General features: G+C 43.2%; 1 protein-coding gene across 1 annotated transcript in view; it reads right to left on the reverse strand.

The window, feature by feature from the left end:
- LOC134343819 (lipoxygenase homology domain-containing protein 1-like) overlaps window positions 1-16,354 on the reverse strand; it is a 345,249-nt gene that overhangs the window by 201,889 nt on the left and 127,006 nt on the right. The window contains exons 10-12 of the mRNA XM_063042573.1: window positions 14,870-15,054; window positions 4,188-4,286; window positions 2,118-2,266 (exon numbers count right to left, since the gene is read on the reverse strand). Of these exons, the coding sequence (XP_062898643.1) occupies window positions 2,118-2,266; window positions 4,188-4,286; window positions 14,870-15,054 (433 nt within the window). The remainder of the gene's footprint in view (window positions 1-2,117; window positions 2,267-4,187; window positions 4,287-14,869; window positions 15,055-16,354) is intronic.

Below are 16,354 nucleotides of genomic sequence, written 5' to 3' on the forward strand. Positions count from 1 at the left end.
AGGTCTAGAACGAGGGGTCACAGTTTGAGGATAGAGGGGAAGCCTTTTAGGACCGAGGTTAGGAAAAACTTCTTCACACAGAGAGTGGTGAATCTGTGGAATTCTCTGCCACAGCAAACTGTTGAGGCCAGTTCATTAGCTATGTTTAAAAGGAAGTTAGATATGGCCCTTGTGGCTACAGGGGTCAGGGGGTATGGAGGGAAGGCTGGGTTCTGAGTTGGATGATCAGCCATGATCATAATAAATGGCGGTGCAGGCTCGAAGGGCCGAATGGCCTACTCCTGCACCTATTTTCTATGTTTCTATGTTTCTAAAATGAGGGGAGATTTGATAGAGGTGTACAAAATTATGAGAGGTATAGATAGGGCAAATGCAAGCAGGCTTTTTCCACTTTGTTTGGGTGAGACTACAACTAGAGGTCATGGGTTAAGGGTGAAAGGTGAAATCTTTAAAGGAAAGATGAGGGGGATCTGTTACTCCAGAGTCGACAATAAGTGACATGTTCTTGTTCTTTGACATGCGACTCCATTTCAAGAAGTCTGTCTACACAACGTCCCTTCAAAAGGAGCAGAGAGATAATAGGCTAGATAATCCCTTGTGTGCTGTAATGTGAATTACCCAAACCCAGACTATGCTGTGCCAGACATAGAGACGTAGAACACTAGTGCACAGAAACAGGCCATTCAGCCCACCTAGTGCACGCCAACCCATTATTCTGCCAAGTCCTATCTATCTGCACCTGGACCACAGTGCGTCATACCCCCCCCCCCCCATCCATGTTCCTATCCAAACTTCTTTTAACCGTTGAAATCAACCCCACATTCAACACTTCCCCAGACAAACAAGAGAAAATCTGCAGATGCTGGAAATCAAAGCAACACACACAAAATGGTGGAGGAACTCAGCAGGCCAGGCAGCATCTGTGGAAAAGAGTACAGTCGACGTTTCGGGCTGAGACCCTTCAGCAGGACTGGAGAAAAAAAAAGAAAGACAGACTTTCCCTGGTAGCTCGTTCCACATTCTCACCATCCTCTGAGTGAAGAAGTTCCCCCTCATGTTCCCCTTAAACAGATCACCTTTCAAAAACAAGAGCAAATCTGCAAATGCTGGAAATTCAAAGCAACAACACAAAATGCTGGTCAGGCAACATCTATGGAAATGAATAAACAGTCGACGTTACAAGTCGAGACCCTTCTCCACGAAACTTTTCACCTTTCACTCATAACCCATGATTTCTAATTGTAGTCTCACTCAACCTTGGTGGAAAAAGCCTACTTGCATTTACCCTAGATGTGGGAAGGATGTTTCCCATGGAGGGAGAGTCTCGGAGAAGAGGCCACAGCCTCAGGACAGAGGGGCGCCATTTCCAAAACAGAGATGCGGAGAAATTTCTTTAGCCAGAGGGTGGTGAATTTGTGGAATTTGTTGCCCCATGCATCTGTGGAGGCCAGGTTGTTGGGTGTATTTAAGTCAGAGATTGACAGGTTCTTGAATGGACACGGAGTCAAAGGTTACAGGGAGAAGGCTGGGAACTGGGGTTGAGGAGGAAATAGGAAAAAAAGGATCAGCCGTGATTGAATGGCGGAGCAGACTCAATGGGTCAGATGGCCTAATTCTGCTTCCATATCTTACGGTCTTACCCTATCTATACCTCGCATAATTTTGAATATCGCTATCAAATCTCCCCTCATTCTCCTACGCTCTACCTACTCGTCCTTTCCCTATAACTCAGGTCCTCAAGTCCCAGCAACATCCTTGTAAACTTTCTCTGCTCTCTTTCAGTCTTATTGACATCTTTCCTGTAGGTAGGTGATGAGAATTGCACACAATACTCCAAATTAGGCCTTACCAACATCTTATACAACTTGAACGTAACATCCCAACTCATGTATGCAATACTTTGATTTATGAAGGCCAATGTGTCTAAAGCTTTCGTTACAACCCTATCTATCTGTGACACCACTTTCAAGGATTTATGGACCTGTATTCCCTTTGTTCTTGAGAGACGTTGGTCACACTAAAGAACGTAAAGGTCAAAAGGCATAATAAGAACAAGAAAGTAATGAGAAGCTTGCTGTGAATTTTGGCCCTTTTATTCCGGGCGAAACACAAGGCACCTTGTCCAGAAACCACCCGGCTGAGGAACCTTTGCCGTTGTGACCAATGGTGATTTTCTTCAGCCGTCCAAGGTTGGGTGCTTCGATAGTGAACTTGTCTTCATTTCCTCTTTCAAAGTTGTCTTTGTCATTGTCTAGTCGTCTCTCCCCTAAAGAAAACTAAACTTAAAATGAAAAACTTACGAACACAAAGATGACTTTATCCTAAACACAAGAGATTCTGCAGATGTTGGGAATCTAGAACGATCATCCTAACCCAGGATTATCACTTCATCCTGGCAGCCTCACATTTACACATCCAATCATCATCTCTCTCAGTTTGTTACACATCCAATCATCAGCTCTCTCTCAGTTCATTACATATCCAATCATTATCTCTCTCTCAGTTTGTTACACATCCCATCATCTCTCTCTCAGTTCATTACATATCCAATCATCATCCCTCTCTCAGCTTGTTACACATCCAATCATCATCTCTCTCAGTTTATTACACATCCAATCAACCAATGGTTCAAAGTTCATTTGCATCTTCCTTAAATTCCCCATTGATCCACAACACTTTGGGGTAGACAACTGCAGACAATCAGTGTACTCTGTGAGAATAACTTACCATGGACCCTTAACCTAGAATTTACTGGGACCCCCCCAACTGGTGAAATCATCCTGAGCCTCTGGCTGTGTCGTGCCCCCCAGGATATTGTACACCCCAGTGAGACGGGATAGGTTACAGTAAAATGGGAGATCGGAAATCTCCGTGACTCAGCACTCGGACCAAATGCCCTAAATAGGCAAACGGGAATATAAATAGTGAAATGGAAAGGATATCGAGCTGGGACGATAACCCAGATTCCCAGCGGCTGCAGGTTTTTCATTTCCTAATCCTTCCTGGAAGACTATAAAACTTAGGAGCACAATTAGGCCATTTGGCCCATTGAGTCTGCTCTGCCAATTCATCATGGCTGACTTATCATCATCTCAACGCCATTCTCCTGAATTCTCCCCGTAACCTTCTTTATTTATTATTTCTTTCTGTATTTTCCTTTTGCACATTGGTTGTTTGTTCGTCCTGTTGGGTATGGTCTTTCAGTGATTCTACTGTGTTTCATGTATTTACTGTGAATGCCCACAATAAATTGAAAATCAGGCCGGTATATTTATATTTATTTATTTAGAGGGACAGCACAGAATAAACCATAAAACCATAAGACATAACAGCAGAATGAGGCCATTCAGCCCATTTCTACCATTCCATTATGGCTGATTTATTATCCCTCTCAACCCCTCTCCTGCCTTCTCCCTGTAACCTTTGATGCCCTGACTAAGCAAAAACCTTATCAACCTCCACTTCAAATATACCCAATGACTTGGCTTCCTCAGCCATCTATGGCAAATGAACTCCACAGATTCACCACCTTCTGGTAGAAGAAATTCATTCTCATCTCTGTTCCAAGTAGATATCATTCTATAGAGAGGCTGTGCCCTCTGCTCCTAGACTCCCCTCTATGGGAAACATCCTCTCCACATCCACTCTATCTGTGTCCTCTGGTTCCAGACTCCCCTCCATGGGAAAAATTCTCACCACATCCACTCTATCTGTGCCCTCTAGTCCTAAACTCCCCACTACACGAAACATCCTCTCCACATCCACTCTATCTGTGCCCTCTGGTCCTAGACTCCTATAGGAAACATCCTCTCCACATCCACTCTATTCAGCTCTTTCAATATTCAATGGGTTTCAGTGAGATCCCACCCCCTCCCCTTACTTCTAAACTCCAGCGAGTACAGACCCAGAGCCAACGAACACTCCTCATATGTTAACCCTTTCATTCCTGGAATCGTTCTGTGAACTTCCTCTGGACCCTCTCCAATGCCAGCACATCATTTCTTAGATAAGGAGCCAAAATTGCTCACAATACCCCAAGTGCAGTCTAACCAATGCTGTAAGAAGCCTCAGCATCACATCTTTGTTTTGCATTGCCAGTCCTCTTGAAATGAATGCTAACATTGTATTTGCTTTCTTTCCTCAATGCTCTCAGTAAAGCAGATTGGTTAAAAATACACAACAGTTACCTGTGTCTCCGTTTTCACCGAAAATGTTAATGAAAACATCAGCATCTGTGCCACTGCCTTTGATATCACCAGTGAAGACACTCACAATGTATTTGTTCACTGAGGAAGGAGAGTGAAAAGGCGTTAGCAGATGATGTTCTTGTGTGTTACACACTATGAGATCATTACATAATTGTTAATTATAATTATTAATGCAAATTAATCAAAACTAGAAATGTTCAAGATCAGGCAGGTTTCTTTGGAGAAGGTGCTGAAGAGGTTTACCAGGATTTTCCCTGGATTAGAGGGTGTGTGCTGTAATGAGAGGCTGGACAAAATTGGGTTGTTTTCTCTGGAGCAGCAGAGACTGAGAGAGATCTAACAGAGGTTTGTAAGATTATCAGAGGCATTGATAGAGAAGACAGATAATATCTTTTTCCCAGAGTTGAAATGTCTAATACCAGAGGGCATGAATTTAAGGTGAGAGGGGGTAATTTCAAAGGAGATGTGAGGGGCAAGCTTTTTACACACAGACTGGAAAGTACTGCCTGGGGTGGTGGTAGAGACAGATACATTAGAGACTTTCGAGACATGTCTGGATAGGCAGATGAATGTGAGGAAACTGGAAGCATATGGACATTGTGTAGGCAGAGGGGATTAGTTCAGTTGGTCATTTGATGACAAATGTAATTGGTTCAGCACAACATTGTGGGCCGAAGGGCCTGTTCCTGTTGTACTGTTTGATGTTCTCTCTGATAGATGTGTGGAAAAACCACTCTGGCTGTGTGGAAAGCACCCTGAACTAGTTACATAGACATTGTAACTAGAGTGAGCGTTCAACAATCTTTTAAAACCTTTACCATCAGGCAGGATGTACCATAGCGTTAGGACAAGAACGGTTTGAATGAGAAACAACTCCTTCCCCCAGACCACGAGACCACTGAACACCCTGTCACCACCCAGTCTCCACCCAGTCTCATCGCATTATACTGTTTACTTTCTAACTTCTGTTGTAAATGCACCTTATTATTTGTTAATTTATTTGTGGTAATATTACTTTCTGTTATGCGTGTGAGTTATATATATTATGTTGTTCCACCTTGATCCAGAAAAACATTGTTTCGTTTGGTGGTATACATGTGTATGGTTGTACGTGAGTTATATTTACTGTGTTGCTGTACCTTGGTCCAGAGGAACGATGTTTCATTTGTTGGTATACATGTGTACGGTTGTACGAAAATAAACTGAACCTGAACTTAAACATGAGAATTTTTGGTGAAATCTCAGTTTTCAAAGATGATGTCAAGCAGTTTTTTCCAATACACAGCAAAAGAAATATGGTGAAAAATCCTGAGTTTTGCCTGACTACTGGTGTCCTGTGAAGTTCACACAGTATATGAGTGACTTTCTTCCTTCCTTGTTGTGATTTTCTCGATCTTGTGTTGATTTCCCTGTAGGATTTATATGTAATCATATAAATGAGAATGTATAAATCCCACAGAGAAAACAACATGTTACCTGACCAGGTGTCCTTCAGACCCTGCTGGAGACTACTGCACAAATTGCGTGGGCCCTAAAGAGATATTTAAGAGGTGACAATTAGAGGACGGGAGGATAGCTAATGTTGTTTTGTTGTTTAATAAAGGCTGTAAGGATAAGCCCAGACGTTATGGGCTGGTGAGCCTGACATCAGTCCTGGGAAACATTGGATAGTATTGGAGTGGTTCAAAGTAATAAGGCAAGGAGATGGGAACCAGTATGATCGAGCTGAGGATGAGCCAGCAGGTTTACAAGTAGATGATGTGTGTAACATGAATGTAAGGAGGACAAGCCAATAATTGGGTACAAATGCAGACAGACCAAAGAGTTAAATTGTACCACAGAGGCAAAATTCAAAAGGACAAAGAATGCAGGGCTGAAGATGCTGTATTTAAATGCGCACAACATTCAGAATAAGGTGGCGCCATTAGAGATCGGCCAGTATGATGTTCTGGGAATCACTGAGTCATGGCTGAAAGAAGGCCTGAGTTGGGAGCTTAACATCGAAGGATATACTTTGTATCGAAAGGACAGGTGGGAAGGCATAGGCGGTGGTGTGGCTCTGTTGGTAAGGGATGGAATTAAATCTTTAGAAAGAGGTGACACAGGGTCAGAGAATGTTGAATCTTTGTGAGTGGAGTTAAGAAACTGCAAGGGTAAAAATCCATATGGGAATAATATACAGGCCTCCAAATAGTAGCCAGGATGTGTGATTGAGACTGCAAAGGGAGCTGGAAAAGGCATGTAATAAGGGTATTGTCATAATTGTTAGGGGGGACTTCAGTATGGAAGAGGATTGGAAAAATCAGGTTGGTGTCAGATCACAAGAGGGGGAATTTGTTGAATGCTTATGAAATGGCTTTTTAGAACAGCATGTGCTTGAGCCTACTTGTGGAAAGGCTATCTTAGATTGGGTGTTGTGTAAGAGCCTAGAACCTATTAGGGAGCTTAGGGTAATGGAACCCTCAGGAGCCAGTGATCATAATATGATTGAATTCATACAGCAATTTGAGAGGAAGAAGCATAAGTCAGATGTATCAGTAACACAATGGAATAAAGGGAGTTACAGAGGCATGAGAGAGGAGCTAGCCCAGTTAATTTGGAGGACGACGCTAGCAGGGATGATGGCAGTGCAAAGACGGCTTACATTTCTGTAAATAGTTCTCAGGGCACAGGATAGATATGTCCCACAGAGGGAGAAGTTCTCAGATGGCAGTGGTAGGCAACTGTGGCTGACAGGAGAAATTAAGGTCTAAATAAAAGTGCAGGAAAGGGCATATAATGTAGCAGAAGTGAGTGGGAAGTTGGATGATTGAGAAGCTTTTAAAATCCAACAAAAAGCAACTAAAAAATCTGTAAGAAGGGAAAAGACGAGATATGAGGGCAAAGTAGCCAATAATATAAAGCAGGATACTAAAAGTTTTTTCAGTTACATAAAGAGTAAAAGGGAGGTGAGCATTGATATTAGACCACTGGAAAATGATGCTGGTGGGGTGGTAATGGAGGACAAAGAAATGGCAGATGAATCTAATGAGTACTTTGCATCAGTCTTCACTGTGGACCACACTAGCACTATGCCAAAGGTCTGTGAGTGTCAGGGAAAAGGAGTGAGTGCCGTTGCTATCACAAAGAAAAAATGCTAGGCAAACTGTAAGGTCTTAAGGAGGATATGTCACCTGGACCAAATGGACTACATCCCGGAGTCCTGAGAGAGGTTGCTGAAGAGATAATGGATGCATTGGTCATGATCTTTCAAGAATCGATTGGTTCTGGCATGGTCCTGGAGGACTGGAAAATTGCAAATGTCACTCCACTCTTTAAGAAGGGAGGAGGACAAAAGAAAGGAAATTATAGGCCTGTTAGCATAATCTCAGTAGTTAGGAAAGAGTTAGAGTTTATTATTAAGGATGAGGTTTTGAGGTACTTGGAGACTAATGATAAAATAAGTCAAAATCAGCATGGTTTCTGTAAAGAGAAATCTTGCCTGACAAATCTGTTAGAATTCTGTGAGGAAGTAATAAGCAGAGTGGATAAAGATGAGGCAGTGGATGTCATTTACCTGGATTTTCAAAAGACCTTTGATAAGGTGCCACACATGAGGCTGCTTAACAAGATAAAATCCTGTGGTGTTACAGGAAAGATACTGGCATGGATAGAGGAATGGCTGACAGGCAGGAGGCAGCGAGTGGGGATAAAGGGGCCTTTTCTCATTGGCTGCCAGTGACTAGTGGTGTTCCTCAGGGGTCAGTATTGGAACCACTACTTTTCACATCGTTTATCAATGATTTAGATAATGGAATTGATGGCTTTTTGGTAAAGTTCACGGATGATATGGAGATAGGTGGAGGGGTAGGTAGTGCTGAGGAAGCAATGCAATTGCAGCAGGACTTAGACAAATTGGAAGAATGGACAAAAAAGTGGCAGATGCGATACAGTGTTGGGAAATATATGATTTTGCATTTTGGTAAAAGAACAATAGTGCAGACTATTATCTAAGTGGGGTGAAGGTTCAAACATCAGAGGTGCAGAGGGACTTGGGAGTCCTAATGCAAGACTCACAGAAGGTAAATTTACAGGTTGAGTCTGTGGTAAAGAAGGCAAATGCAATGTTGGCATTTATTTAAAGGGGAATTAGTGGCAGATTAAATGATTCACAGAGAGAGAGAGAGAGAGAGAGAGAGAGAGAAAGAGAGAAAGAGAGCTTCGCACAAGACAGAGTTTAAAAAAGAAGCATTTTACAGGGCTCAGCAGATTTGTGGTGGACCATTCGATATACAATTCATTAGCAAAAGCAAATAAAATTAAAGCAGGATCAAAGCAGAGCGGCCATTGTGTGAGTGGACCAGTGCTGGAGTGGGAACCTGAGGCTTTTCCGAGGAGGCGGGTAGTGGGATCCAATAGACGGTGCTGGAGGAGCCTCAGCCCTTGAGTTTGTCCAACAGGTCTGAGATTCTCATTCCCTGTGCGGATGAGAGTGGGGGCTGTAGGTAAGATGACCTAACTGTGGCACTATTTTTCAGGGAGCCATTCAAGAGGGGGGAAAGAAGAGAAATGTGGTATTTGGGGATAGTATAGTCAGGGGAATAGACAGAGATCTCTCTCGTGAGGATACAGCTTACTGAAGGCTGTGTTGCCTGCTAGGTGCCTGGGTTCAGGACATCTTATCTGACCTGCAGAGAAATTTGCTGCGGGAGGGGAAAGATTCAGTTGTCGTGGTCCATGTGGGTACCAACAACAGAGGTAGAACAAGGAAAGAGGTTCTGATGAGGGAATTTGAGCAGCTAGGGACTAAATTAAAAAGCAGAACCAAAAAAACAGTAATCCCTGGATTACTACCTGAGCCACATGCAAACTGGCATAGGGTCAAGAAGATTAGAGAGTTAAGTGTGTGGCTCAAGGATTGGTGTGGGAGAAGTGGGTTTGAATTTGTGGGAGATTGCCACCAGTATTGGGGAAGGAGGGAGCTGTAGCAATGGGACAGGCTCCACCTGAACTGCGATGAGACCTGGATCCTAGCGAATGTGGATAGGGTTTTAAACTGAATGGTGGGTTCAACAGATTGGAGAAGTATGGATAAAGTAAAAAAGAACAGTGTGGATAAAGATAAAGTAAAAGCAAAAGTTAAAAGAGAGAAATATTAGGGTGGAGTACAGAAAAGTCAAGTGCAAAAGAGAGGAGGATTGGGAATTAAATATCCAAAGGTATCAGGTAATACCGAAGGATAGGCAGGAAGGTAAGGGAGGTGGGGTAGTGCTCTTAATTAAAGATGAGACCAGGGTGGTAGTGAGAGACGATATATGATCTAAGGAGCAGAATATTGAATCCATCTGGGTAGAGATTAGGAATAGTAAAGGAAAAAAATTAATGGTGGGAGTTGTCTATCGGCTACCAAATAATAACATTACAGTGGTACAGGCAATAAACAGAGAAATATCTGAGGCATGTCAGAATGGAACAGCAGTTATCATGGGGGACTTTAACTTGCACGTAGATTGGGTGAATCAAATTGGTTGAGGCAGTCTTGAGGAGGTCTTCATAGAATGCATCCATGATGGCGTTCCTGAACAGTATGTTACTGAACCTACAAGGGAACGTGCTATCCTAGATCTGATTCTGTGCAATGGGGCAGGTAAAATTAGTGATCTTGTAGTTAGAGATCCTCTTGGAAAGAGTGATCACAGTATGATTGAATTTCTCTTACAAATGGAGGGTGCAATAGTTCAATCTAAAACAAGTGTATTATGCCTAAACAATGGAGACTACAATGGGATGAGGGAGGATTTGGCTAGTGTAGACTGAGAAAACAGGCTATATGATGGGACAGTTGAGGAACAGGGGGAGACTTCCAAAGAGATTTTTCATGGCATTCAACAAAAGTATATTCCAGTTAAAAGCAAGGACAGTAAGGGTGGGGAGAGCCAGCCATGGATAACTAAGCAAATACAAGAAGGCATCAAACTAAAAGCTAATGTGTACAAAATAGCTAAGAGTAGTGGGAAACGGGAAGATCGGGAAAACTTTAAAAAGCCACAAAGGACCTCGAAAACAAGAGCTATCACTAAAGAGGTAGGGCTGAGCAAACTTGTGGCCTGAAGATAGATAAGTCTCCTGGTCCTGATGGAAAGAAATGGCAGAAGTTATAGTAGAGGCTTTGGTGATGATTTACCAAAGTTCTTTGGACTCTGGGTAGTCCCGGCAGATTGGAAGACGGCAAATGTCATGCCACTGTTTGAAAAAGGATGTAGGCAAAAGGCGGGTAACTATAGACCAGTTAGTTTAACATCTGTAGTTGGGAAAATTCTTGAAGCTGTCATTAAAGTAGAAATAACGAGGCATCTGGAAAGAAATGGATCCATCAGGGATCCATGGATTCAGCAAAGGCTGGTCCTGTTTGACAAACACTGGAGTTCTTTGAGGATATAACGAGTGCAGTGGATAGAGGGGAACAGATGGACATTTTTTACTTAGATCTCCAGAAGGCATTCGATAAGGTGCCACATAAAAGACTTGTCCATAAGATAAGGATGTATAGAATTGGGGGTGATGTATTAGCATGGATAGATTGGTTAACTAATAGAAAGCAAACAGTTGGATACATGGGTGTTATTCTGGTGAGTGGTGTGCTTCAGGGGTCGGTGCTGGGCCCGTAACTGTTCACGATCTGGAAGAGGGGACTGAGTGTAGTGTATTTAAGTTTGCTGATGACACTAAATTGAGTGGAAAGGCAAATTGTGCAGAAGGTATGGAGAGCCTGCAGAGAGATATAGATAGGTTAAGTGAGTGGGCAGGGGTCTGGCAGATGGAATACAATGTTGGTAAACGTGAGGTCATTCTTTGGAAGGAAAAATGGAAAAGCAGATTATTATTTAAAGGGAAAAAAATTTGCAGCACGCTGCTGTACAGAGGGACTTGGGAGTGCTTGTGCATGAATCACAAAAGGTTGGTTTGCAGGTGCAGCAGGCTGTCAAGAAGGCAAATAGAATGTTGGCCTTGCTAGAGGGATTGAGTTTAAGAGCAGGGAGGTTATGCTGCAACTGTACAGGGTACTGGTGAGGCTGCACCTGGAGTACTGTGTGCAGTTCTGGTCTCCTTACTTGAGGAAGGATACACTGGCTTTGAGGCTGTGTAGAGGAGGTTCACCAGGTTGATTCCAGAGATGAGGGGGTTAGACGATGAGGAGAGATTGAGTCGCCTGGGGCTGTACTCGCTGGAATTCAGAAGAAATTATGAAAGGGATAGATAAGATAAAGGCAGGAAATATGTTTCCAAAGGTGAGACTAGACCTAGGGGAGATAGCATCAAGATTCGGGAAGTGACTTTATGACAGAAATGAGGAGGAAGTGCTTTTCCCAGAGAGTGGTGAATCTGTGGAATTCTCTTCCCAGTGAAGCAATGGAGGCTACCTCAGTAAATATATTTAAGACAAGGTTGGATTGATTTTTGCATAGTAGGAGAATTAAGGGTTATGGGGAAAAGGCAGGTAGATGGAGATGAGTCTGTAGCCAGATCAGCCATGATCTTGTTGAATGGCGGAGCAGGCATGACGGGCCAGATGGCCGACTCCTGCTCCTATTTCTTATGTTCCAGTGAATAGAATATAAAAGCAAGGAGATAATGCTGAGCCTTCACAAGACACTGGTCAGGTGGCACTTGGAGTATTGTCAACAGTTTTAAGACCATAAGACCATAAGATAGGGGAGCAGAAGTAGGCATTTGATCCATCAAGTCTGCTCCGCCATTCAATCATGGGCTGATCCAATTCCTTCAGTCATCTCCACTCCCCTGTCTTCTCCCCATACCCTTTGTTGCCCTGGCTAATCAAGAACCTATCTATCGCTGCCTTAAATGCACACAATGAGTTGGCCTCCACAGTCGCTCGTGGCAACAAATTCCACAGATTTACCACCTTCTTACTAAAGTAATTTCCACGCATCTCTGTTCCAAATGGATATATTTCAATCCTGAACTCATGTCCTCTTGTCCTAGATGCCCCAACCATGGGAAATAACCTTGCCATATCTAATCTGTTCAGGCCTTTTAACATTCTGAATGTTTCTATGAGATCCTCATTCTCCTGAACTACAGGGAATACAGCCCAAGAGTTGCCAGATGTTCCTCATACGGTAACCCTTTCATTCCCAGAATCATTCTTGTGAATCTTCTCTGAACCCTCTCCAATGTCAGTATATCCTTTCTAAAATAAGGAGCCCAAAACTACACACAATACTCCAAGTGTGGTCTCACGAGTGCCTTATAGAGCCTCAACATCACATCCCTGCTCTTATTTTCTATACCTCTAGAAATGAATGCCAACATTTGCATTCACCTTCTTCACAACCAACTCAACCTGGAGGTTAACCTTTAGGGTATCTTGCACAAGGACTCTTGACATCTCTGCATTTTGAATTCTCTCCCCATCTTCAAGCAGCCACCAAAGTACATGACCATGCACTTTCCAACATTATATTTCATTTGCCACTTCTTTGTCCATTCCCCTAAACTATCTAAGTCTCTCAGCAGGCTCTCTGTTTCTTCAGCACCACCTGCTCTTCCACCTATCTTTGTATCATTGCCAACTTAGCCACAAATCCATTAATCCCATAGTCCAAATCATTGACATACATCGTAAAAAGCAGCAGTCCCAACACCGACCCCTGAGGAACTCCACTGGTAACTGGGACCCAGCCAGACTAGGATCCCTTTATTCCCACTCTCTGTTTTCTGCCAATCAGCCAATGCTCCACCCATGCTAGTAACTTCCCTGTAATTCCATGGGCTCTTATCTTGCTAAGCAGCCTCATGTGCGTCACCTTGTCAAAAGCCTTCTGACAATCCAAGTACACCACATCTACTGCCTCATCTTTGTCTACCTTGCTTGTAATTTCCTCACCACCCTCTGAGTGAAGAAGTTTCCCCCCATGTTCCCCTGTATTCTTTTAAGAGCCTCTTAGATAGGTACATGGAGCTCAGAAAAATAGAGGGCTATGCACTAAGGAAATCCTAGGCAGTCTCTAGAGTAGGTTACATGGTCAGTACAACATTGTGGACCGAAGGACCTGAAATATGCTGTAAATTTCTATGTTCTTAAACTTCTCACCTTTCACCCTTAAACTATGACCTCTGTTTGTAGTGCCACCCAACCTCTGTGGAAAAAGCCCACTTGCAAAACCCTATCTACACCCCTCATAATTTTGTTTACTTCTATCAAATCTCCTTTGAATCTTCTATGCTCTAGAGAATACAGTCTTAACCTATTCAATCATTCCTTATAACTCAGCTCCTCCAGCCCCAGCAACATCCTGGGAAATTTACTCTGCACTCTTTCAACCTTGTTTACATCCTTCCTGTAAATAGGTGACCAAAACTGCATACAATATTCCAAATTAGGCCTCAAAGTCTTATACAACTTCAACATAACATCCCATCTCCTGTACTCAATACTTTGATTTATGAAGGCCAATGTGCCAAAAGCTTTCTTTACAGCCCTATCTACCTGTGACACCACTTTCAACGAATTATGTACCTATATTCCCACATCCCTTTGTTCTACCGCACTCCTCAGTGCCCGACTGTTCACTGTGGAAGACCCATCCTGGTTGGTCTTATTAAAGTGCAAAACCTCACACTTGTCTGCATTAAATTCCACTTGCTATTTTTCAGTCCGTTTTTTCCAGCTGATGCAGATCCCTCTGCAAGCCATGATAGCCTTCCTCGCTGTCCACTACACCCCTCATCTTGGTGTCATCTGCAAATCTGCTGATCCAGTTAACCACATCCAGATCATGGATACAGATGACAAACAATAAAGGACCCAGCATCGATCCCTGTGGCACACCACTGGTCACAGGTCTCCAGTCAGAGAGGCAACCCTCCACTACCACTCTCTGGCTTCTCCCACAAAGTCAATGTCTAATCCAATTTACAACCTCATCCTGAATGCTGAGTGACTGAACCTTCTTGACCAGCCTCCCATTCAAGACCTTGTCAAATGACTTACTAAAATCCATGTAGACAACATCCACTGCCTTGCCTTCATCCACTTTCCCGATAACTTCCTTGAAAAACTCAGGGTGGCAAACATCTCCTCCTCTGTATTCTGTGCAGGGTCTATGAAATTGATATCATTTTGCCTCGCTTCTATAGACTCTGTATCCATCTCCTGAATAAATACAGATGCAAAGAATGCATTTAAGATCTCTCCCTCCCCCATCTGTTTTGGTTCTACACATCGATTAGCATTCTGGTCTTCCAGAGGACCAATTTTGTTCCTCACAATCCTTTTGTTCGTAACACACCTGTAGAATCCCTTAGGATTCTCCTTCACCTTGTCTGCTAGAACAACTTCACGCCGTATTTAGCCTTCCTGATTTCTTTCTCAAGTGTCTTCCTTCCCCTCCCCCTACCTTTTTATTCTGGCATCTTCCCATTTCTTTTCCAGTTCTGATGAAGGGTCTTGGCCCAAGACGTTAACTATTCAAAAATTTCCATGAATGCTGCCTGACCTGTTGAGTTCCAGTATTTTGTAGGTGTTGTGCTGAAGGAAACATTGCAGTTTTTGGAATATTGGACGATGGCCTGTGGGAAGGTGGTGAGTTGATGGCCTGAATCTTCCTGAATGCTTTATAACAGTCGAATGCAATAACAAGAGAGGCACATGGGCTTACGTTTAGGAACGTCCATTGGGTTCAAACTGCCAAGCAGGTCGCGGACGTAGAGGCCATCTCCTTCCTCCTTGCTCAGCCACTGGTTACAGGGGAAGTAGAAACGGAGATGAGGGCGATTCATGTCAGTGATGACAAGCCGATCCAAGAACCAACTGGCACTCATACCTGTGTTGTCATGTTCGATCCTAATGGGTGCAAGGAGGTTCGACAGCACATGGGATGTGAATGAAAAACAGCTAGAACAAGGCATCGTCAGCACAGACTGGCAAGACAGGTTCATCTTTGTGAGTGATGCTTCCCCCAGCAACTAAAACCATAACTCCAGCACTGTGTGTTTGACAGCCTCTGACACCCAGTTCTGTTCTTATCAACTACGTCACCATGGCAATGTAGTGGTTAGCGCGACACTATTACAGCTCGGGGCATCGGAGTTCAGAGTTCAATTCCAGCATCCTCCGTAAGGAGTTTGTATATTCTCCCCGTAAGTTTGTGGGTTTCCTCTGTATGCTCCAGTTTTCCTCCCACAGTCCAAAGACGTACCAGTTAATAACCATAGAAACCATAGAAACTACAGCACAGAAACAGGCCTTTTGGCCCTTCTTGGCCGTGCCGAACCATTTTCTGCCTAGTCCCACTGACCTGCACACGGACCATATCCCTCCATACACCTCCCATCCATGTATCTGTCCAATTTATTCTTAAATGTTAAAAAAGAACCCATATTTACCACCTCGTCTGACAGCTCATTCCATACTCCCACCACACTCTGTGTGAAGAAGCGCCCCCCAATGTTCCCTTTAAACTTTTCCCCCCTCACCCTTAACCCATGTCCTCTGGTTTTTTTCTCCCCTTGCCTCAGTGGAAAAAGCCTGCTTGCATTCACTCTATCTATACCCATCATAATTTTATATACCTCTATCAAATCTCCCCTCATTCTTCTACGCTTCAGGGAATAAATTAATAGGTTAATTGGTCATTGTAAATTGTCCCCTGATTGGCTAGGGTTAAATAGGTGTGTTGCTGTGCAGTGCGGCCTGGTGGCCGGGAGGGCCTGTTCTGCACTGTATCTCTAAATCCATACATACATACATACATAATCCATATGTACATAACCCATACATACATAATCCATATGTACATAACCCATACATACATAATCCATACGTACATAATCCATATGTACATAACCCATATATACATACATCCATACATAATCCATACATACATCATCCATCCATAGATAATCCATACATACATAAATAGATAGATAGATGAATGAGTAAATGAATAAAAAACAAAACAAAACAGGCAACAGATAGGTCTTCGTGGGTGGTGCACGGGGCCTATCAGTGGCATCAATAGAGCTTTACGAAGAGGTATTTCTCACAAATTGGTGGCAGTTATTTAAAAAGGAGAGCTTTCGCAGGTGTTTGTCCATTGTACGGGGCCTATCAGCGGTGTCAACAGAGCTCTATGAACTAAATA

The sequence above is a fragment of the Mobula hypostoma genome, chromosome 3 (assembly GCF_963921235.1).
Source record: "Mobula hypostoma chromosome 3, sMobHyp1.1, whole genome shotgun sequence".
NCBI lineage: Eukaryota > Metazoa > Chordata > Chondrichthyes > Myliobatiformes > Myliobatidae > Mobula > Mobula hypostoma.